Source organism: Natator depressus, chromosome 2 (genome assembly GCF_965152275.1).
Source record: "Natator depressus isolate rNatDep1 chromosome 2, rNatDep2.hap1, whole genome shotgun sequence".
NCBI classification, from domain to species: Eukaryota; Metazoa; Chordata; order Testudines; family Cheloniidae; genus Natator; species Natator depressus.
The window spans coordinates 232039007-232061888 of record NC_134235.1 but is presented as its reverse complement, the minus strand read 5'-3'; the positions used below and the strand labels follow the sequence as shown (position 1 = coordinate 232061888).

Here is a 22882-nt window from a genome sequence, read left to right as displayed (position 1 = left end):
GTACTTGTGGCACCTTAGAGACTAAGAAATTTATTTGAGCATAAGCTTTCGTGAGCTACTTCATCCGATGAAGTGAGCTGTAGCTCACGAAAGCTTATGCTCAAATAAATATGTTTGTCTCTAAGGTGCTACAAGTACTTCTTTTCTTTTTGATCAGTTTTAGTAACAGTTTGTTTCTCGAGTTTGACACAGATCTGTCCTATTTCTAAGTAATTATATGAGGCGTTTATAGTATCCAAAAGTCTGAAAGCATTTTTTTTAATATAAAGTATATTGCTGTTTTTTCTTCAGTTAAGTATTTGGTTAAAACTTAGCAAGTGTCATCTTATTTTTGGGGCCAGTCACTGTCAGCAGCTCAAAAGTTATGTTAAGTGGGTGTGTTTCATATGTCAAAATCAAGAGATATAAAGGAAACTACATAATGGAGAAAATGTGAATAATGTTTGCAATGCAGATAATTGCAGTTAATACTTAAAGCTTCCATTGGTACAAAAGGAATACATTTTCTAAGCCTAAAGGCTTATCTACTTGGTGAGTTAGTGCAAGGCAAATTGGTACGCCATAGGTTGCCAGTCATTAACTCGGCACATAGGCAATGTGACAGGGTCGGGCCAGATGGCTACAGGAGTGTAATAGAAGGCAGATATATTAGCCCCAGGTTAAGTCGGTCCCTTTTCCCTGGGTAAGGTAACAGGGAAGGTTCCAGAACAATCAGGAACCTTCTGGAGACAATTAAGACGGACAGGCTGATTAGAACACCTGCAGCCAATCAAGAAGCTGTTAGAATCAATTAAGGCAGGCTAATCAGGGCACCTGGGTTTAAAAAAGGAGCTCACTTCAGTTTGTGGTGCGCATGTGAGGAGCTGGGAGCAAGAGGCACTAGGAGCTGAGAGTGAGAATGTGGACTGTTGGAGGACTGAGGAGTACAAGCATTATCAGACACCAGGAGGAAGGTCATATGGTGAGAATAAAGAAGGTGTTGGGAGGAGGCCATAGGGAAGTAGCCCAGGGAGTTGTAGCTGTCGCACAGCTGTTCCAGGAGGCACTCTAGAAAGCTGCATTCCACAGGGCCCTGGGCTGGAACCCGGAGTAGTGGGCGGGCCAGAGTTCCCCCCAAATCCTCCCAACTCCTAGTCAGACACAGGAGGAGTCGACCTGGACTGTGGGTTCAGAAAAACGGCCAAGCTGAGGGCTGCCGTGAAGCTCCAAAGCGAGCAAATCCACCCATAAGCGCAAAACCCACCAAGGTAATGGAGGAACTTTGTCACAGCAAACACTAAGAAAACCCAGTATAGTTTAATCCTCCCCATTAGGTACAGTTGTACAGAGTTTTTACGTTGCAGATACATCTCAAAATATATTGTATACAAGCAATGACACTGTAATCTTTTTGAGATGTGTACTGCAGCCATTTAGAATGCACCTGAAGGAAAGATAGAAAGATGTGATATCTATTAGTATGTACAGATATATTTAGTCAACTGACATTTCTTTAAATTTACTTGTCATGCAGCACAAGCACCCAGAAGTAGCTGAGTGAATATTGCAAAAAATGTTCTATTGATTTTAATTTATGCACAAATTTGTTACATCTGTGTTCAGGCTGCCTGAGTTCCTCTTCTGCAAATATTATAGGAAGTAAGTTTACTGGCATAAGTGTATATGGAAATGTCAAACTTTAAATGACTATTCCTGGCAAGACTTGTTTGGGCAAAGGAGATGAGAGGGCAGGGTGGTAGGGTAAGGTTGGCTCACATGACAGAGTTAGCAAAAGAGAGTCAGATACATTTTAGAGCCAGAAAATGGATATCAAAGAGTGAGGGAGAGGGAGTAGGAGAGGAAGGCAAATTGTCAGTTGTACCTGTGAAAAAACTGAAATTCTAGGTAGAGAGCAAAGAATGAGGAGACAGGAGGGTGAGCTATTTAGGAAGAGATCTGTAGGGCAAGAAGAGCCGGAGTTTGTAGGTTCAGAACTCTTAATGAGGAACAGAAATCAAGTTGTTTAGCAAGGAGAATAGCACAGCTAAAAGGATGTGATGACTACTGTGTAATGTAGGAAGCCTGCATGGTTTCCTGATCTTTCCCTGAGGCATCTATCAGCATAGGAACATGAGATGAGGAACTGGATATGACTAGTCAGAACTGGGATTTGACTTGATGGTCAGAACAATGGGAGAGAACTCAAGTATGGAGGAGGAAGGGGGTACAGTTGTAAATGGAATCACAAAGTCAACTGAGGGGAACAAATGAGGGAGGACAGGTAAGGGAGAGCATCTAGAATCAGACATGTTTAATGTTAGGTAAGTTCTGGAGGGTGGAGGGTTTTGATTGTGCGGAACATTTGTCCATTTTCTAAGGAGAGAGGGGGCTGTACAGTTTGGGTGCCCTCCACCTCAGTAGAAGAGGACCAGTCTCCGTGAGCACAGGCTGGCTAGCGTAGTCAGGACAGGTTAAACTAATAGCAAAATGGGAGGGTAAAAAGAGGGAAGATATGAGCACTCAGCATAAAATCAAAATGTTAAGAACAAAATTAATCAAGGAACCAAAGGACATGAGAAGACATTTGAATTGCTTATACACCAATGCTAGAAGTCTGGGTAACAAACAAGCAGGACTAGAATTGCTTATTTCTGAGCATAAATTCAATCTAGTTGACTCTTTGTATTACTGAAACCTCGCGTGGTTAGAATGTTAAAATCAATGGTTATTACCTATTTAGGAAGAGCAAAAGGAGGGAGAGTGACACTTGGTGAGAAATGGCATTACATGTTTCTGAGTCACTGATAACTCAGAAGAAAATTATCTAGAATTCTAATGGGTCAGTGTCCTAACAGATAATGCACAAGTGCACAAGATGGGATATTAGTTTCCTGTATGCTACAGACCACCAGATCACACTAGGAAACCACCTGTTCCTGCACCTATCTATAATGTATAGGAAAAAAAACTGTAAGATCGTGGGAGACTTCAGCTTGAGTGACTCATGCTGTAGGTCTCATGTTGCCTATACTAAAATGTACTTGAAATTTCTAAACATTACAGATGACAATTTCCTAATTCAGAAAGTGTTGCAGTCAATACAGGAGAATTCTTTATTAGACCTTGCTAGATGTCCAAAGTGTGGCCTGCGGTCCACATCCGGCCCACCACCCAATTTAACCTTGCCCTTGAGCTCCTGTGGGGAGCAGGGTCCAGGGGCCACTCTGCATGCACATGCTGCAGCGGCATGTCCCTGGCTCCTATGTTTAGGGGCAGCCAGGAGGCTCTGCGTGCTTCCACCTCCCCAAGCGCCGCCCCTGTAGCTCCCATTGGCCAGGAACTGCGGCCAGTGGGAGCTGCAGGGGCCGTGCCTATGGACAGGGCAGCACAAGGAGCCGCCTGGTTGCACCTCCGCATAGGAGCCGGAGATGGGACATGCCGCTGCTTCCGGGAGCTGCTTGCAGTAAGCGCTGCCCGGAGCCTGCACCCTTGAGTCCCTCCCACACCCGAACCACCTGCCCCAGCCCTGATCCCCCTCCCGCCCTCTGAACCCCTCGATCCCAGCCTGGAGCACCCTCCTGCACCCCAAACCCCTCATCCCCAGCTCCTGAATCCCCAGCCGGAGCCCTCATGCCCCCCTCCACGCCAGCCTGGAGCCCCCTCCTGTACCCTGAACTCCTCATTTCTGGCCCCACTCCAGAGCCTGCACCCCCAGCCAGAGCCCCCACCCCCAGCCAACTGACCCAGGCCTGATCCCCCTCCCACCCTCCAAACCCCCTGGGAGCACTCTCCTACACCCCAAATCCCCAGCCCCACCCCAGAACCCGCACCTCCAGCCAGAGCCCACACCCCAACCCCCTGCCCCAACCTGGAGCCCCCTCCCACATCCTGAACTCCTCATTTCTGGCCCTGCCCCAGAGCCTGCACCACCAGCCAGAGCCCTCACCCCCACCCTAATTTCATGAGCGTTCATGGCCTGCCATACAATTTCCATACTCAGATGTGGCCCTTGGACCAAAATGTTTGCCCACCCCTGGATTAGAGAGAAAGCAGGTCTAAGAAGGGGAAGGGGTGTTGAGTGGGTTATGGGGTTTTGTTTGTTAGCCAAGCTTTTGTATTTTTCTTTTGGAATGTTAATATATTTATGGTATTTTTTGTTCAAGTTCTCAAACAAGGGGATACTGGTCCAGGGTGCTTGGGATGTCTGACAAATTTACCTCTTTTTTTTTTTTTTTTTTTGGCCTAGTATTTATTGTGGCATGTCAAGGCTAATTCCCAACTCTGGCACTTTGAATGCAGAAGGTGGGGACCCGCAAGTATTCTGAAAATTAATACTGGCGACTTCAGGCTTGTATTAAACTCCCAAGGTTACAGCTTTTCTCTGACCTTGGATTGGTAGATGCTGCCACCACCCAAGTGCAGAACCTCTTTGAGAGCCCAGGAAGAAGCACTGGGGAATTCCTTCCTGTGGAAGTACCCTCAAGCCCTTTCACCTCCACCTGGGGAAAGAGCTGAGAAAGAGCAGGAAAAAAAAGGACATCAGCTGTTGCCACCAGCTAATTAAACAACATGTGCACAAACCTCTTAAGACACAAAAATCCAATTCTGTTCTTAAGGTAAATTTTAGTAATAAAGAAAGAGAGAGAAAGAAAGAGAAAGAATATACATCTGGGAACTCAGGCTACTGCTAGATTTTAAAAGAGCAACTACAAGGATTAAGCACCCAGAATAGCTTTCTTGAGGTCCATCTTAAAGGTTACAAACAAAACAAAAGCACCTGGGGTTAGCACAGAGGAATCCACAAGCCATAACGAAATAAAAGGGATAAACCCAGTCACGTGTTTCTAGACATTTCCTGATCTACTTATATATCTGGGGTTTTAAATGAGTAGTTTCTAGGTATGATACTGATGATTTTTTTCACACCTGGCCCAAGCTTCTTACAGCATAGCTGCTGCCCTGTCTGCCTCTCCCCGGGAGAACAACAACAGACAGACAAAAGGGGAGTCTTGTTTCAATTTTAAAAAGTTCTAGCCTTCACATTGGCTCTTTTGGCCAGGTGCCCACTCACTTCCTTATACCTATGCATAGCAGTGAGCCTTTTTAACCCTTTTAGAGGTAGAGCAATTGGAGAACAGCTACTAAGGGGGATTTTATCGTTACTGGCTGGCTGGGTGTCCATAAAAGGGAGCTACCCTGCCTCCCCCTTCCTTTATCACATGGTGGTCCCGAAATGTACTAGGTGCTGGATCAACACTTGAGAGGAGACATGTCCTTTGTGACCTGTGCTTGAGCATAGCATTCTGGCCCATGACTCAGTGCATTTCTTGCTTGGAATTTGGGCATGGGCATTTACAGTTTAAAAGGTCAAGTTGGTTACAGTTTTAGGCTAACTTTCCTATCTCACTATATATTTGGAGGGAATAAATCAACTTCTGGTTATTTGGCCAACTTTTAAAGTCTTACCAAAACCAAACCAGAGATGAAATTGCTATCTAGTTCCAGTGAGGAATTATTTTGAGGGTGCTTGATTCATGTTGTCTAAAATAAATTATCCCAATTCTCTTTCTTCCCACCAAAGTGCAGTGAAGGCTATAATAAAGACTAATATTTACGTTACATTTGGGGAAACAAAATGTAATAAAGTAGTGTTTACCTAAAACAGGACTCCAGTTTACCTTGTATCACCTTTTGTTGCTTCTCACTCCTCCTTCCCCTATCTCCAGACAGTGAGAATCCACTTCCCTTTTCCCACTTCCTGCAACAGGAACTTTTAGATTTTTTACTTGTTGTAACCAAGTTTCCACTAACTTTTGAAAAGGATGCAGATATAAATTAAATACATGAGTTAAAAATATATTTTTTCTATAAATCATGAGCCTAGCTGTTAAAAAATAATAAACTGGGCTGATAAAAACATAATTGAATTTCTTCCTACAAGACAACAATTAGGGTTTAACATTCAGACAACAAATGTGAGAAAAATCATTTTACTAAGAACCAGGTACATTTTATCTATATCATAGAATCACAGGGCTGGAAGGTACCTTGAGAGGTCATCTAGTCCAGTCCCCTGCACTCGTGGCAGGTCTAAGTATTATCTAGACTATTCCTGACAGGTGTTTGTCTAACCTGCTCTTAAAAATCTCCAATGATGGAGACTCCACAATCTCCCTAGGCAATTTATTCCAGTGCTTAACCACCGTGACAGTTAGGAATTTTTTCCTAATGTCTAACCTAAACATCCCTTGCTGCAATTTAAGCCTATTGCTTCTTGTCCTATCCTCAGAGGTTAAGAAGAACAATTCTTCTCCCTCCCCCTTGTAAAAACCTTTTATGTACTTGAAAACTGTTATGTCCCCTCTGTCTTCTCTTTTCCAGACTAAACAAACCCAATTTTTTCAATCTTACCTCATAGGTCATGTCTTCTATACCTTTAATCATTTTTGTTGCTCTTCTCTAGACTTTCTCCAATTTGTCCACATCTTTCCTGAAATGTGGCGCCCAGAACTGGACACAATACTCCAGCTGAGGCTTAATCAGTGCAGAGTAGAGTGGAAGAATTACTTTTCGTGTCTTGCTTACAACACTCCTGCTTATACATCCCAGAATGATGTTCGGTTTTTTTGCAACAGTGTTACATTGTTGACGACTCATATTTAGCTTGTGGTCTGCTATGACCCCCAGATTGCTTTCTTGCAGTACTCCTTCTTAGGCAGTCATTTCCCATTTTGTATGTGTGCAACTGATTGTTCCTTCCTAAACAGAGTGCTTTGCATTTGTCCGTATTGAATTTCATCCTATTTACTTCAGATCACTTCTCTAGTTTATCCAGATCATTTTGAATTTTAATCCTATCCTCCACAGCACTTGCAACTCCTCCCAGCTTGGTATCGTACGCAGACTTTGTAAGTGTATTCTCTATGCCATTATCTAAAACGCTGATGAAGATATTGAACAGAACCGGACCCAGAACTGATCCCTGCGGGACCCCACTCATTATGCCCTTCCAGCCTGAATGTGAACCACTGCTAACTACTCTCTAGGAATGGTTTTCAAACCAGTTTTGCACCCACCTTATAGTAGCTCCACCTAGGTTGCATTTCCGTACTTTGTTTATGAAAAGGTCATGTGAGACAGTATCAAAAGCATTACTAGTCAAAATATACCACGTGGGCCACTTTCCTTCTATCCACAAGGCTTGTTAACCTGTCAAAGAAAGCTATCAGGTTGGTTTGACACAATTTGTTCTTGACAAATCCACTCTGACTGTTGCTTATCACCTTATTAACTTCTAGATGTTTGTAAACTGATTGCTTAATAATTTGCTCCATTATTGTTCCAGGTACAGAAGTTAAGCTGTCCGGGGTCGTCCTTATTTCCCTTTTTATAGATTGGCACTATATTTGCCCTTTTCCAGTCTTCTGGGATCTCTCCCGTCTTCCATGACTTTTCAGAGATAATCACTAATGGCTCAGATATCTCCTCAGTCAGCTCCTTGAGTATTCTAGGACGCAATTCATCAGGCCCTGGTGACTTGAAGACATCTAATTGTTTAAGTAATTTTTAACTTGTTCTATTCCTATTTTAGCCTCTGATCCTACCTCATTTTCACTGGCATTCACTATGTTAGATGTCCGATCACCATCAACCTTCTTGATGAAAACCGAAACAAAAAAGTCATTAAGCATCTCTGCCATTTCCACATTTTCTGTTAGTTATTATTTTTCCCCCCTCATTGAGAAACAGTCCTACCCTGACCATGGTCTTCCTCTTGAGATCTATATCATCTGTCTACATCAGTTTTTGTGTTTGTGCTCCAGCATGAGTTACACATTCCACCCTCAGAATATGGTGGGTGTATAGCATTGCCAAAGAGTTAATGAACTGAACTGACGGACAATAAACCAGCTTTTGTCAAACTTATGCAACAATTACCATTATAAAAATAGTAATGCTTGACATTAGATAGCACTTTTCATTCAGAGATCTCAAAGCTGTTTATGAGGGAGATTAAATACCAGTTTTCCCATCTATAAAATAAAAATAAGGAAAAAAGCAGACTGACCGAGGCCATAAAGTAAGTGGCAAGGCTTTGAACAGAACCCTGGTCCAACTCCTAGCCCACTGATCTAGCTACTGAACTGGCTGTTCTCTACAGCTGTCTTTTAAGATGTGACAAAGTGATAAAATTTGAAAGAATTATTTATAAGGCAAAGATTTAACCTCAGCCTACTGTCACTCAGGTATCTGCGAACACAGTCTAGCTTTTTGCTTGCATGGTGTTGACTTCTCAAGCATCTGATTAGAGTGGTTCTTTTCCTTCACCCGGCGTTAACCCTAAGGACAATTTAAATTCTTTAATTGGAATTTTGCCTCCCCTGTAATCCTGGAGTTCTCAATTTGCCACTCAGTATATTCTATTTAACTTCTCTCTGTTAAAAGGCCATCATTAGAGTATCTTCACTTTGTCCGGGAACACAGAGACCACAGCTCTCTGACAGAAGTCATAATGTAATTTTGCACATCAGCAAGTAGAGAGAAGACAGCCTTCATCTTCCCTTGAAATCCAAGTAATGTAGCTCATCTAATTGACCGAAGCTTCAGTAGTCCAGGAAATAAGTGGATGGTGATGGTGAAACTTGTTGCTGAAGTGTATGTGCTTCTACTTCTAGGAGTTGGTGTTCTAACATCAGAGAGTAAGTGGCAATAGTGTGCAGAAAAATATTTTGACTACTTTAAGAACTGCTTCATTCCTCTTCTGAAGAGGAATTCATTCACTACTGCTGATGCCTTAATGATGGCTACTCAGACAACCCCTTTCTCTTAATGATGCTTTTAAAAACAAATCCTAGTACTTTAATCCTGATGCCATGGACTTCAATTTGAGGTCCACAGTTTTCAAAGGAGAAGAGGTTTGTCAGTGTTCTGTTCCTTAAAAACTGATATGAAATAGATTTCAGTTTCAAGGACTTCATGTCCTTAGCTTACACAAAAGAGTAGATTTACTCAAATTTGGAAATGTTCTGAAAGGAAAAAAAGTCCTAAGAAATCTGGGGCTAAAAGTACAAAAAAACAATTTGAAAATACTTTAGTTCAGTAGTGGAGTAGGCTGTTTGGCTCTGAAGGGGCAGGAAAATTTATTTTGGAGCAAGTGTGACTTGTTTGGCTTTGGTCTGAACTTCCTCTACCCACCTAGGGACCCTCTTCCTATAAGCAAAGTCATCAAAACTTTTTTTTACTACTGACAAAAAAGCGCACTTGAATGAAAGACTGTGAAAGCTCATATAATAGCAGCTTTATTTTGTTGTGTAGGGAACAATGAATTCAAAGTGAAAAGCATTTGTTATAGAAAGATAAATATTTTAAGAAACACTGCAAGGAGTCAGGGGTTGTAGACAGTACTTATTCTGTTCTGCTTAACCTTGCAAAAACAGAATAGTTAATATATTAGTCTCAGGCTTGTTACAATGCTCTTTCATACTCATTTAGACATTGGTGTTCTTACTTTGTTCCAAGTGCTAAATGCAAATAAAGGGTACAATTAAGAGTAGAAAATCCAACATAGATAATCCAGAAATAATGTTTAAAACAGAAGTCAATATATAGCTGATAAAAAAGAAGGAAAAAATCAAGGCCAATATCATACAAATTGAACAATAAATAAGGGATAAAAATATTTCAGCATGTATTGAGTGATTCCAAAGTACCTTGTTTGTAAGAGGGGAATGAATTAAACAGCTTAAATATGAATGTTTTAAGTGCATTTGTCAAACTGTCTTCTAACAATGTGCCAATTAGGAGTGTGGAATACAAATATACTGTGTGGAACAATGAACCACACTGCAACTTCTGTTAAAGAGCAGATTTCCTTTTCACAGAGACCTAAAACACTTTTTTTCTGGGCCTTCGTAGTAAATTAGTTTCTTTAAAAATACAGCAGTGTGTTATCCGCGCTCAAACCCAGATGACTTTTTTTTTTCCCTACAGAGCCAAAGCTGTGATGGCTGCAAAAATGAGTTGTAATACAACTTGATATATGTGTAATGAGTAACTATACTGTGCAAACACTGAGGTCTGGTCTATAACTAAAAAATAAGTCGACCTAGCTACTTCAGTCAGGGTTGTGAAACACATCATGCACTATGTGATGTAGCCAGGTCGACCTAACCTCCACTGTAGACATAAGCTAGGTCAATGAAGAATTATTCCATTGGCCTACCTACTATGTCTGGGGGCTTGTCTTCATTACCAGGGTAAGTCAACCTAAGTTACACTAGTCCAGCTATGTCAGTAATGTAGATGGAGTCGGCATAGCTTAGGTCAAGTTACCTTGGTGTCTTCACTGCACTGCGCCGATGGGAGATGCTCTCTGGTTGACTTCCCTTACTCTTCTTGGGGAGGTGGAGTACTGGGGTCGACTGGAGAGCGCTCTGCGTCGCTTTAGCTTAGCTTCGACTCGCTAAGTCAACCAGTGCTGCATCGATTGCAGCAGTGTCAGTCTCCTTGTAGTGAAAACCAGCCCTCAGAGAGGTGAATTACCTACATCAGCTTTCCATTCCTGACTTGTGTTCCCCCATTCAATCCTGTGTCTCCACATCTCTCTCTTAGATCATCTCCTGGATGTCTCATTTCAAACTGAGCTTAACAAAGCCAAAACTGAACTTCTGATCTTTTTCCTCAAATCACTCCACTCCCCCAGCTTTTTAGGGTTTGTCTTCACTATGGGCTAAATCAGCGCTGCAGCAATCCATGTAGTAGCATCAATTTAGCAGGTCTGGTGAAGACGCGATAAGTTGATGGGACAGCACTCTCCCGTCAACTTCAGTGCTCCACCTCAATGAAAGGTGGAAGCGATGTCAACGGGAGAGCATCACATGCTTTTTATCCACAGGACCCTTGCTTCATTAAGGGCAGATGATGCATGGTGCTAACATAGTGAGCAGCTATTCAATGCTTTGTTTTTACCTTCTTTGTTCAGTGTCTGGCTGTGGGCCCTGTTTACTGCGCGCTATTCAAAGCCTGCTATGAAGATCTAAATATCATTTCCTCATATGTTTTTCTGTGGGGCTCCTCACTGTATTATCCACTTTATTATCACAAACTTAAATTTATCTTCAGAAAACCCCTGTAGTATAAGTAGGGTGACCAGATAAAAGTGTGAAAATTTGTGACGGGGGAGGCGGTGAGATAATAGGCACCTATTTAAGACAAAGCCCCAAATATTGGGAATGTTCCTATAAAATCGGGACATCTGGTCACACTAAGTATTAGGGGTGTCATGCTATCCCCATTTTACAGATGGGGAGGTAGGACACAGACTAAAAAGATTCCCCTAATTTTGGGTGCCCAATTTGAGATGCCTAGGACCTGATTTTTCAGAGTTCTTGGCATTATATAGCAACTTATATAATCAAGCACAGGTCCCATTGACTTCAGCTGCAGATGTGAGTGCTCAGCCTTTTCTGCAAATTAGACCATGTGGTGTCAAGTTGGGCACCCAGAGAACATAACTGATGAACAACTCTGAAAAGTTTGGTTAAAGTGACTTGACATCACACACAAATGGTATGGCAGGGGCAAGGATAGAACCTAATTCTCCAGGTTAGCATTAAACTCTTAACCATGAGACCCTCCTTTCTGTTCCTGCAATCTTCTACCTCATTCACTACATACCTTCCAGCTTTTACAACATAGGAGGCAGGGATCTTATAGTCACCAGTTGCCTGTACTATACAACCCTGATTCGTCCTCAGTGCAGATTGATCCTCTGGGTTGAAAAAGGCAGGGTCCCATGGAAAAAATAGTATGTCATCATGTAAGTGAAGACTATATTGTAATGCATATGCACAAAGAGACTGAATTAAAGTTGCACACGCAACCTAAATTCTGGTATTTCCTGACTTGAGTGGTTGACTTTGCAACATTAATAATATTATTTTAATATAGGTTTCTTCTTTTTGTGCTTGCTCATGTTGATTCCATTCTAGGTGTGTGCACGCCCACGTGCACCATTGTCAGAATATTTTTCCTTAATGATATCCATAGGGCTGACTCTGGCGCCCTCTGGAGGCCCACACTCATGTACCGGGATATGAGGTGCCGCCGGCCCTACGCCTTCTCAGTTCCTTCTTACCGCCCGTGACGGTTGGTCGGAGCGCCTTCCCTCTTGCGTCTGCAGTTCTCCAGCATCTTCCACCCCTGGATCCCCCCTTCCCCTTCCCCGACCCTCTTCAGGGACCCTTCTCACAAGGAACTTTTCATTCAGGAGGTGGACACCTCCTATGCCTGGGGGTGGTAGAGGAGGCCCCTTGTGATGTGAAGGGAGAAAGGGTTCTATTCCCGATAATTCCTGATCCCGAAGGCAAAAGGTTCTCCTAAAACCCATTCTGGAGAAATGCATCACCTCAACAAATATCTAAAGAAATTGAAGTTTTGCATGGTCTCCCTAGCCTTCGTCATCCCCTCCTTGGATCCAGGAGACGGGTACGCCACCCTCGACTTGAAGGATGCATAATTTCATATTTCTATTTTCTTGGGGCACAGATAGTCTCTCTGCTTCTTGATGGGCCAGCGCCATTTCCTGATCACAGCACTATCCTTCGGTCTCTCGTCTGCCTTGAGAGTATTCACAAAGTGCATGGAGCCCATAGCCGCTTACCTGAGGTGTCGAGGGGTACAGGTTTATCCGTATCTCAAATACTGGCTCATAAAGGGATGGTCTCAGGCCTAGGTGCAAGGGAACCTTGATCTGGTGCTCTCCACCTGTCGCAAGCTGGGTCTATTAATAAATTAAAAGAAACAACTTTGATCCCTGTACAGCATATAGAGTTTATGGAGAGATACTCGACTCTATGCAGGCCAGAGCTTTTCTCCTGGAGGCCCATTTCCAGACTATGTCTGATCTGATCTCTCACTACCGCCTACGTGTGCCTCAAGTTGTTGGGCCACATGGCAGCTTGTACTTACATGGTACGGCATGCATGACTTCATCTCGGACTCCTGGAAGCATGGCTGGCAGCAGTCTATGTCCTCAACAGACGCAATCTGGACTGGACAGTCATGGTACAAGATCACATCCGGTCATCCCTGGAGTGGTTGTCGGAACCTAGCTCGGTATTGGAGGGAGTTCCCTTCGCGGCTCCATCCCTGTCAGTGACTTTGGTCTCCAGTGCTTCAGACCTGGGTTGGTGATCTCACCATGCAAGGTCGCTGTTCACAAGGCGATCGCTCCCTACACATAAATGTCAGAGAGCCCAGAGTGGTGCACTTGGCTTGTCAGGCGTTCCTGCCTCACGTGAGGGTCAAGGTGATCCAAATCCTGAGACAATACTGCAGCAATGTTTTATATCAACAAACAGGGCAGAGCCCTTTCGTCAGCCCTTTGCTGAGAAGCTCTTTAGTTGTGGGACTTTTGTGTGCAGCATGCCATTCATCTCAGTCTCGCTCCTCCCTGGGGGAGGAACGTGTTAACAGATCACCTCAGCGGGACCTTCTTGTCTCGCCACGGGTGGTCACTCCATCTGGAAGTAGTCAGTGTAATCTTCCAGAGGGGGGGAGACTCCCAGGGTGGACTTATTCTCATCTGGGAAAATCAGGAAGTGCTACATCTTCTGCTCGATTCGGAGGATCAACAGAGGCTACCCATCTGACGCCTTCTTGTTCCCCTGGTCGAGGGCTCTGCTGTACGCCTTTCTGCCAGTGCCATTAATCCACAGAGTCCTCATGAAGATCAAGCAGGGCAAGGCGAAGGTAATCCTGATAGTTCCGATTTGGCCTCGCCAGCATTGGTTTGGCACACTGCTGGAGCTCTCGGTAGCAAATCCACTACAACTACCACTCTGGTTGGACTTGCTTTCCCAGAACCACGGCCAGCTACTGCACCCAAACCTAGCAGCTCTGCACCTGACAGCTTCGTTGCTGCATGGTTGACTGTGGAAGAAAAGACAAGTTTGGCCCGCGTTTAAAAGGGTCCTGATGGTTAACAGAAAGCCCTCCACCATGGTGACCAAATGGAAACGATTCGCATGTTGGGCCACGGACGAAAATCTTCGACCCAAACAGGCCTCACTCCAGTCAATCCTGGACTATCTTCTGCACCTCAAGCTCCAGGGCCTATATCTTTCATCAGTCAAAGTCCACTTGGCAGCTATTTCAGCCTTACACCCTCCAGTTCAGGGCAAGTCAGTCTTTGCTCATGACATGGCGGTCCAGTTTCCAAAAGGTCCGGAGGAGCTCTACCTCAAGTCCGTGACCCTGTTCCACCTTGGGACCTGAACCTCATACTGTCAAGGCTCGCAGGTCCTCCATTTGAGTTGTTGGCTTCTTGTTCCTTTATGCATCCGGTGAAGTGAGCTGTAGCTCACAAAAGCTTATGCTCAAATAAATTGGTTAGTCTCTAAGGTGCCACAAGTACTCCTTTTCTTTTTGCGAATACAGACTAACACGGCTGCTACTCTGAAACCTGTCATTATGCAAGGCACTGCATTTAGCCGTATGGAGTGGAAATCTATCAACTTCATGAAAAAACTGCGGAACCACCTGATTAACATCTTCTATAGCAAACAGGGAAAGATTAAGAATGAGCTCTCAAAACGGGATACTCTCATAAAAAACAACCTTCGACACAAACTTCCTCGTGGCTGGACTTTACTAAAACTAGACAAGCCATTTACAACACACACTTTGCTTCTCTACAAAAGAAAAAGGACACTAAATTATCTAAACTACTGCATGCCACAAAGGGCCACAGCAATGGTTCCCTTAACCCGCCCAGCAATATTGTTAATCTATCCAACTATACTCTTAACCCAGCAGAAGAATCTGTCCTATCTCGGGGACTCTCCTTCTGCCCCTCCACCCCCACGAACATTATACAGTTCTGTGGTGACCTAGAATCCTATTTTTGACGTCTCTGACTCAAGGAATATTTCCAACACACCTCTGAACAACATACTAATCCACAGAGACCTTCCTACAACACTACAAAAAGAAGGATTCTAGGTGGACTCCTCCTGAAGGTCGAAACAGCAGACTGGACTTCTACATAGAGTGCTTCCGCCGACGTGCACGGGCTGAAATTGTGGAAAAGCAACATCACTTGCCCCATAACCTCAGCCGTGCAGAACACAATGCCATCCACAGTCTCAGAAACAACTTTGACATCATAATCAAAAAGGCTGACAAAGGAGGTGCTGTTGTCATCATGAATAGGTCGGAATATGAACAAGAGGCTGCTCGGCAGCTCTCCAGCACCACTTTCTACAAGCCATTACCCTCTGATCCCACTGAGGGTTACCTAAAGAAACTACAGCATTTGCTCAAGAAACTCCTTGAAAAAGCACACGATCAAATCCGCACAGACACACCCCTGGATCCCCGACGTGGGGTATTCTATCTGCTACCCAAGATCCATAAACTTGGAAATCCTGGGTGCCCCATCATCTCAGGCATTGGCACCCTGACAGCAGGATTGTCTGGCTATGTAGACTCCCTTCTCAGGCCCTACGCTACCAGCACTCCCAGCAATCTTCGAGACACCACTAACTTCCCGAGGAAACTACAATCCATTGGTGATCTTCCTGAAAACACCATCCTGGCCACTATGGATGTAGAAGCCCTCTACACCAACATTCCACACAAAGATGGACTACAAGCCACCAGGAACACTATCCCCGATAATGTCATGGCAAACCTGGTGGCTGAACTTTGTGACTTTGTCCTCATCCATAACTATTTCACATGTGGGGACAATGTATACCTTCAAGTCAGCAGCACTGCTATGGGTACCCACATGGCCTCACAGTATGCCAACATTTTTATGGCTGACTTAGAACAACACTTCCTCAACTCTCGTCCCCTAACGCCCCTACTCTACTTGCGCTATAGTGATGACATCTTCATCATCTGGACCCATGGAAAAGAAGCCCTTGAGGAATTCCACCATGATTTCAACAATTTCCATCCCACCATCAACCTCAGCCTGGTCCAGTCCACACAAGAGATCCACTTCCTGGACACTACAGTGCGAATAAGCGATGGTTACATAAACACCACCCTATACCGGAAACCTACTGACCGCTATTCCTACCTACATGCCTCCAGCTTTCACCCAGATCACACCACACGGTCCATTGTCTACAGCCAAGCTCTACGACACAACCGCATTTGCTCCAACCCCTCAGACAGAGACAAACACCTACAAGATCTCTATCAAGCATTCTTACAACTACAATAGGTTGCTGAAGTGAAGAAACAGATTAACAGAGCCAGAAGAGTACCCAGAAGTCACCTAATGCAGGACAGGCCCAACAAAGAAAATAACAGAACGCCACTAGCCGTCACCTTCAGCCCCCAACTAAAACCTCTCCAACGCATTATCAAGGATCTACAACCTATCCTGAAGGACGACCCATCACTCTCACAAATCTTGGGAGACAGGCCAGTCCTTGCCTACAGACAGCCCCCCAACCTGAAGCAAATACTCACCAGCAACCACACACCACACAACAGAACCACTAACCCAGGAACCTATCCTTGCAACAAAGCCCGTTGCCAACTGTGCCCACATATCTATTCAGGGGACACCATCACAGGGCCTAATCACATCAGCCACACTATCAGAGGCTCGTTCACCTGCACATCTATCAATGTGATATATGCCATCATGTGCCAGCAATGCCCCTCTGCCATGTACATTGGTCAAACTGGACAGTCTCTACATAAAAGAATAAGTGGACACAAATCAGATGTCAAGAATTATAACGTTCATAACACTTCAATCTCTCTGGTCACTCGATTTCTGAGCTCAAAGTGACTATCCTTCAACAAAAAAACTTCAAAAACAGACTCCAATGAGAGACTGCTGAATTGGAATTAATTTGCAAATTGGATACAATTAACTTAGGCTTGAATAGAGACTGGGAGTGGTTGAGTCATTATACTAAGTAAAACTATTTCCCCTTATTTATTCCTCTCCCCCCCCCCCCACTGTACCTCAGACGTTCTTGTTAACTCCTGGAAATGTGCTGGACATGGCCCACCTTGATTATCACTTCAAAAGTTTTTCTCTCCCCCCACCCCACTCTCCTGCTGGTAATAGCTCATCCTAAGTGATCACTCTCCTTACAATGTGTATTTTTTCATGGTCTGTGTGTATATAAATCTCCTCACTTTATTTTCCACTTTATGCATAGAATCATAGAATATCAGGGTTGGAAGGGACCTCAGGAGGTCATCTAGTCCAACCCCCTGCTCAAAGCAGGACCAATCCCCAAGTAAATTATCCCAGCCAGGGCTTTGTCAAGCCTGACCTTCAAAAACTTCTAAGGAAGGAGATTCTACCACCTTCCTAGGTAACGCATTCCAGTGTTACACCACCCTCCTAGTGAAAAAGTTTTTCCTAATATCCAACCTAAACCTCCCCCACTGCAACTTGAGACCATTACTCCTTGTCCTGTCCTCTTCTACCACTGAGAATAGTCTAGAACCATCCTCTCTGCAACTACCTCTCAGGTAGTTGAAAGCAGCTATCAAATCCCCCCTCATTCTTCTCTTTTGCAGACTAAACAATCCCAGTTCCCTCAGCCTCTCCTCATAAGTCATGTGTTCCAGACCCCTAATCATTTTTGTTGCCCTTCGCTGGACTCTCTCCAATTTATCCACATCCTTCTTGTAGTGTGGGGCCCAAAACTGGACACAGTACTCCAGATGAGGCCTCACCAATGTCGAATAGAGGGGGACTATCACGTCCCTCGATCTGCTCGCTATGCCCCTACTTATACATCCCCAAATGCCACTGGCCTTCCTGGCAACAAGGGCACGCTGCTGACTCATATCCAGCTTCTCGTCCACTGTCACCCCTAGGTCCTTTTCCGCAGAACTGCTGCCTAGCCATTCGGTCCCTACTCTGTAGCGGTGCATTGGGTTTTCCGTCCTAAGTGCAGGACTCTGCACTTATCCTTATTGAACCTCATCAGATTTCTTTTGGCCCAATCCTCCAATTTGTCTAGGTCCCTCTGTATCCTATCCCTGCTCTCCAGCGTATCTACCACTTCTCCTAGTTTAGTATCGTCCGCAAATTTGCTGAGAGTGCAATCCACACCATCCTCCAGATCATTTATGAAGATATTGAACAAAACCGGCCCCAGGACCGACCCCTGGGGCACTCCACTTGACACCGGCTGCCAACTAGACATGGAGCCATTGATCACTACCTGTTGAGCCCGACAATCTAGCCAACTTTCTACCCACCTTATAGTGCATTCATCCAGCCCATACTACTTTAACTTGCTGACAAGATTACTGTGGGAGACCATGTCAAAAGCTTTGCTAAAGTCAAGAAACAATACATCCACTGCTTTCCCTTCATCCACAGAACCAGTAATCTCATCATAGAAGGCGATTAGATGAAGGCATCAGATGAAGTGAGCTGTAGCTCACGAAAGCTTATGCTCAAATAAATTGGTTAGTCTCTAAGGTGCCGCAAGTACTCCTTTTCTTTTTGTTCCTTTCTGCTGTTCTCGTGGAAAGTCTCCTTTCTGGAGTCTCTGAAATTAGAGCACTTACCTTGGAGCTACCCCACACAGTGTTCTATAAGGACACAGTTCAACTGTGGCTACACCCAGCCTTTTTGACCAAGGTAGTTTTGTAGTTTCATACTAAGCAGGACATATTCTTACCAGTCTTCTTTCTGAAACCTCGTAATTCAGACAAGGAGCATAGACTACACTCTCTGGACATCAGGAGAGCGGTAGCCTTTTATATTAAAAGGACTAAGCTGCTCTGTAAGTCAACGCAGCTCTACGTCATGGTTGCAGACAGAAAGAAGGGTCTTCCTGTGTCTGCTCAGAGAATTTTGTCCTGAATCACTGCCTGCATCAGGTTTTGCTATGAGCAGGCAAAAGTGCAATTGTAACCACCCAGTCAACCAGAGCGGAAGACTCGTCAGCAGCCTTCCTGGCCCAGGTGCCAATTCAAGATATCTGCAGGGCCGCTATCTGATCATCCATCCATACATTTATGGCCCGCTACGCAATCATCCAGCAGTCTTGGGATGATGTGGGCTTTGGTAGATTTTGGAGCCCTACCTTGTCTAGTCATTATTATTGATCGTGTTTATTACAGTAGTGCCTAATGGCCAACCAGGAATGGGTTCCCACTGTGCTAGACGCAGTACAAACGCAGAGTAGCAGACAGTGCCTGCCACAAAGAGCTTACAGTATAACTAGACAAGATACATAGGGTGGGGGAAGAGGTGGAACATGCAAGCAGAGTGAAAAATGTGATGGCAGCAAATATCGTATTAATGACTTTTTTGGGGTGTGTGTGCGCGCATTTAGGTAGGAGGGCGTAAGCTTGAGGGGACATTGACGTGAAAGAGGCTAAAGGGGTCAGGGCAGGGAAGAAGAGGGTAAAAGGGGCATTTGTGGAGTGAAGCTGAGGTGAAGAGACCATGAGGGAGCGGATTGGGGCATTGATTGATTGGCGCAACCAACCAATCAAATGGGAGAGAAAGTCCAGTAAAAAAATGTAGAAAGTTCTCTGAATGTCTTAAGGTCCCTTCTTTGGCTGTTTTCAGCTTTTGCAGTTGCTCTTACCAGATGGAGTCTCTGACTGGTTCCTCCCTAGGGTTTTTCCCTAAGGCTGAATCGTTGGGGGATGGGGTGGAGGGAGACACTACCTGAGTCCTAGTGGCCCCAGAGTATGCCTGGGAGAGGAGTGGTCCTGGCTGGGCCTCATTTTACCCCCTCCTGCCAGCGTACCAGTCCCTGCTTTGGGTACTTCTATAGCTGCTTCTACTGGTTGGAGTCCATGCTTGTGCTGAGGAGGGGGGCAGTGTTCTAGTGGGTTAGATGTTTTTACCGGTTAATGATGATCTAAGTTATTTATGTCATCTTTTTATTTTGTTTATTTTATTTGTGTCTAGATAATGGTGATAGGTGAACAATATAAATTAAAAAAAGATGAAATATTCTCAAAGATAGGAAGATTTTAAAGACTTTTCAAAAATGTTTTCTCTATTTTAAGATTTAGCAGTGGAAATTCTACTTAAAATACCTCACTTATGTGTGGAGAGTAGGTATTTAAATGATGTGTGTTCTCCTTTTGAAAAAAACCAAAGAACGTTGCATTCTACAACTATGAAACTTTTTAAATTTTGGCAACACTATTCAGTAAAAATTTAAAACAAAATCTAAGTATTTTAATTTGTTGAAATACAACTTTTTCTTGCACTGTTGGGATTCATATTAACACTATTTTGCCCTTCTTTCTGAATTATTTTAATGACTGCAGCAAATCCACTGAACTGTCTGTCAAAATGTGGGTGGCAGGCTATTATTCCACTTAATAAATCATAATTTACAGGAGGTTTTATATCCATTTTAGGGATAAACACTTTATGCTTTGTATTTTCATCAGCAATGTAAAATGTAATAGATACTTAAAGCAATATGTCAGAAATACAGGCATAGAAAACTGAGGGGAAAATCCCAAATGTTTAGTTTTTCTGTGGGTTGGTCTACATACTGAACATTTTTTCCATCTGATTTCATGTTCTTAGCACTTCAACAGAGGTGGTTGATGAATTGCATCTACATTATTGCCACCTACAGATTTATAAAAGGATGTTTCTTTAGTTACAGACACTCAGCAGATCAGTTAACTCAATAGGGCTGTGTTGTCATATTTGTTTTGCTACTAAGCATACTTATCTTTTTTGTGCAATTGTCTTCCAGATTCATGAGAAACTGCATTACTATGAAAAACAGAGCCCTGTACCCATACTCCATGGTGCAGCAGCCTTGGCAGATGATGTAAGTGTCCCCTGCTGAGATCACTGGTACCAAGTCTCCCAAAAAACTGTCTGCAAGCAGAACTCCTCATAGTGCAAACATATGAATGTAATCCTCTGAGCTGAAATCATAAGAAGCTGCAAATGTTTCCAAAGGTGCTGTCATCACTGGGCTTATTGCTGATATTACTTTGATTTTTATTCACTTTCCTGTTGTAAAAACATGGCAAGATAGCCTCTTGTTCTGCTTTGGTAACTATGTAATAGAAATTTCAGGTTGGAATTCTACTGGGAGGGAAAAGCTGTCAACTATTGGTGTTTTGAGAAGGTCACAGACGAGGAATGCCTGGAAAAATAAAGACAAATGAGATAGCTGTACTGTTGACGGGACAAGAAAAATGACAGATAATACTACAGAAATGAGGCTTATGAAATACATAAAAAGGTGGGGTTGTCCAAAAAAATACCTGTTTGAAAACAAAACAGTAGTGATTTATGGATATTAGAGCTTTCCAAATTACCTTTATAACTAAAAATAAATTATAGAAGTGGTCGGCTTTGATAGAGTAGTTAATTTCCTGTTACTATAATTTTTATTTTAAATGAAAAAAAATCCAACCTGCATTTCTTGTTGTTTGGTTAACTCCAGGATTCAGATGAATTTTGAACACACCTGTATAAACTATGACTGAATCTGAGGAAGGATGGAGAGAGAAATGTTTTATTAAACTGTGGTTTAAGTGAAATCCATCAGTCTTTGTTGTAGTTGGTGATTTCAGGTTTTTTTTTTCTTTTGATAAACACAATATGTTTTAGGATTAATTTCAAACATGGAGGCCTTGATTCTTGATGCATTTCATAAATCTTCTTTGAATGCTTAGTTGTTATTTCTATATAATGCCCATACATTTTAAATAGGCTATTTGTTTATCTGGCATGAAACTATTGACATATTTACGGTTACAACGTATCTTACAAAATCAAGAATATCACTATGTTTGAAACATTCATGAAAAAGCCCATTTATGAGAATTTAATCATGTTTCAGTAAGAGGATATAAACATCCTGTGATGTATCAAATATAATAAAAAATTTAAGGTGGCATCAGAGATTTATATTAACAATGTTTTCTTTGAAGTAACTGCATTTAGGCAAATAATTATTTTGCAACCTAGAAAGGTCATAAAAATGTACTTCCAAAATTCTGTTCATTAACCTCTTGTCACACAGTGTAAACCAAGGTAGAGTTTGAATGCCTTATCTTTTGAGTGCACAACTTAAAACACTTGTAATGGGCCTGATTTCAAAAGTTCTGAGCACCTGCTCTCTGAATATCAGGTCCCTTTAAGATGTCTCTTGGAGTGCCTTATTTCTTGGTACCCAAACTAATCTCTGCTCAGTTCTGAAAATTTAGGCCATTGATCTTTACTACACTAAATATGTAATAAAAATTAATAACATATGTTCTACAAGAAGTGTATGCATTAGAGATGTGAATCTGTGATTTCTGCGTAATGGTAATTTTTAAGATTTGACTTTGGTTGATACCTGGGGTTTCTAGTACTTTTGTCATTCTTTTTGTGTAATTTGAACAGTTCACATTATGGGCCCATTCCTGTAAAGTGTGGAGTTCTACTGAATTCAAGCTAAGCACTTCTCAGAACCCAGTTTTGTGTGTGTGTGAATATGTTATCAGTACATTTTTATGGGATTGTAAATTAACTTGTACACAACATATTTTGTATAACTTTAAAATACATGGAATTGGGGGATTAGAGTTGCATTAAATGTTTGGCACTCTTGTTGACAGCTAATAAGCCTTCAAGGATTTAAGAGCATGTTAGTGATATAACAGAGACAAGGTAGGTGAGGTAATATCTTTTATTGGACCAACTTCTGTTGGTGAGTGAGACAAGCTTTTGAGCTACACAGGTCGTCTTCAGGTCTGGGAAAGGTACTAAAAGCATCACAGCTAAATACATGATTGAACAGATAGTTTAACATAAGTAGTTAGGACATATTCTAAGGTAGAGGTGGGCAAACTTTTTGGCCTGAGGGCCATATCAGGTTTCCGAAATTGTATGAAGGGCCAGTTAGGGGAGGCTGTG

General features: G+C 43.0%; 1 protein-coding gene across 5 annotated transcripts in view; it reads left to right on the top strand.

The window, feature by feature from the left end:
• The window catches only part of MPP7 (MAGUK p55 scaffold protein 7), a 344361-nt gene that overhangs the window by 191184 nt on the left and 130295 nt on the right, over positions 1-22882 (top strand). For all 5 annotated transcript variants that reach the window (XM_074946145.1, XM_074946146.1, XM_074946143.1 and 2 more), the window contains one exon: positions 20718-20795. In XM_074946145.1, coding sequence (XP_074802246.1) covers positions 20718-20795 — 78 coding nt within the window. The remainder of the gene's footprint in view (positions 1-20717; positions 20796-22882) is intronic.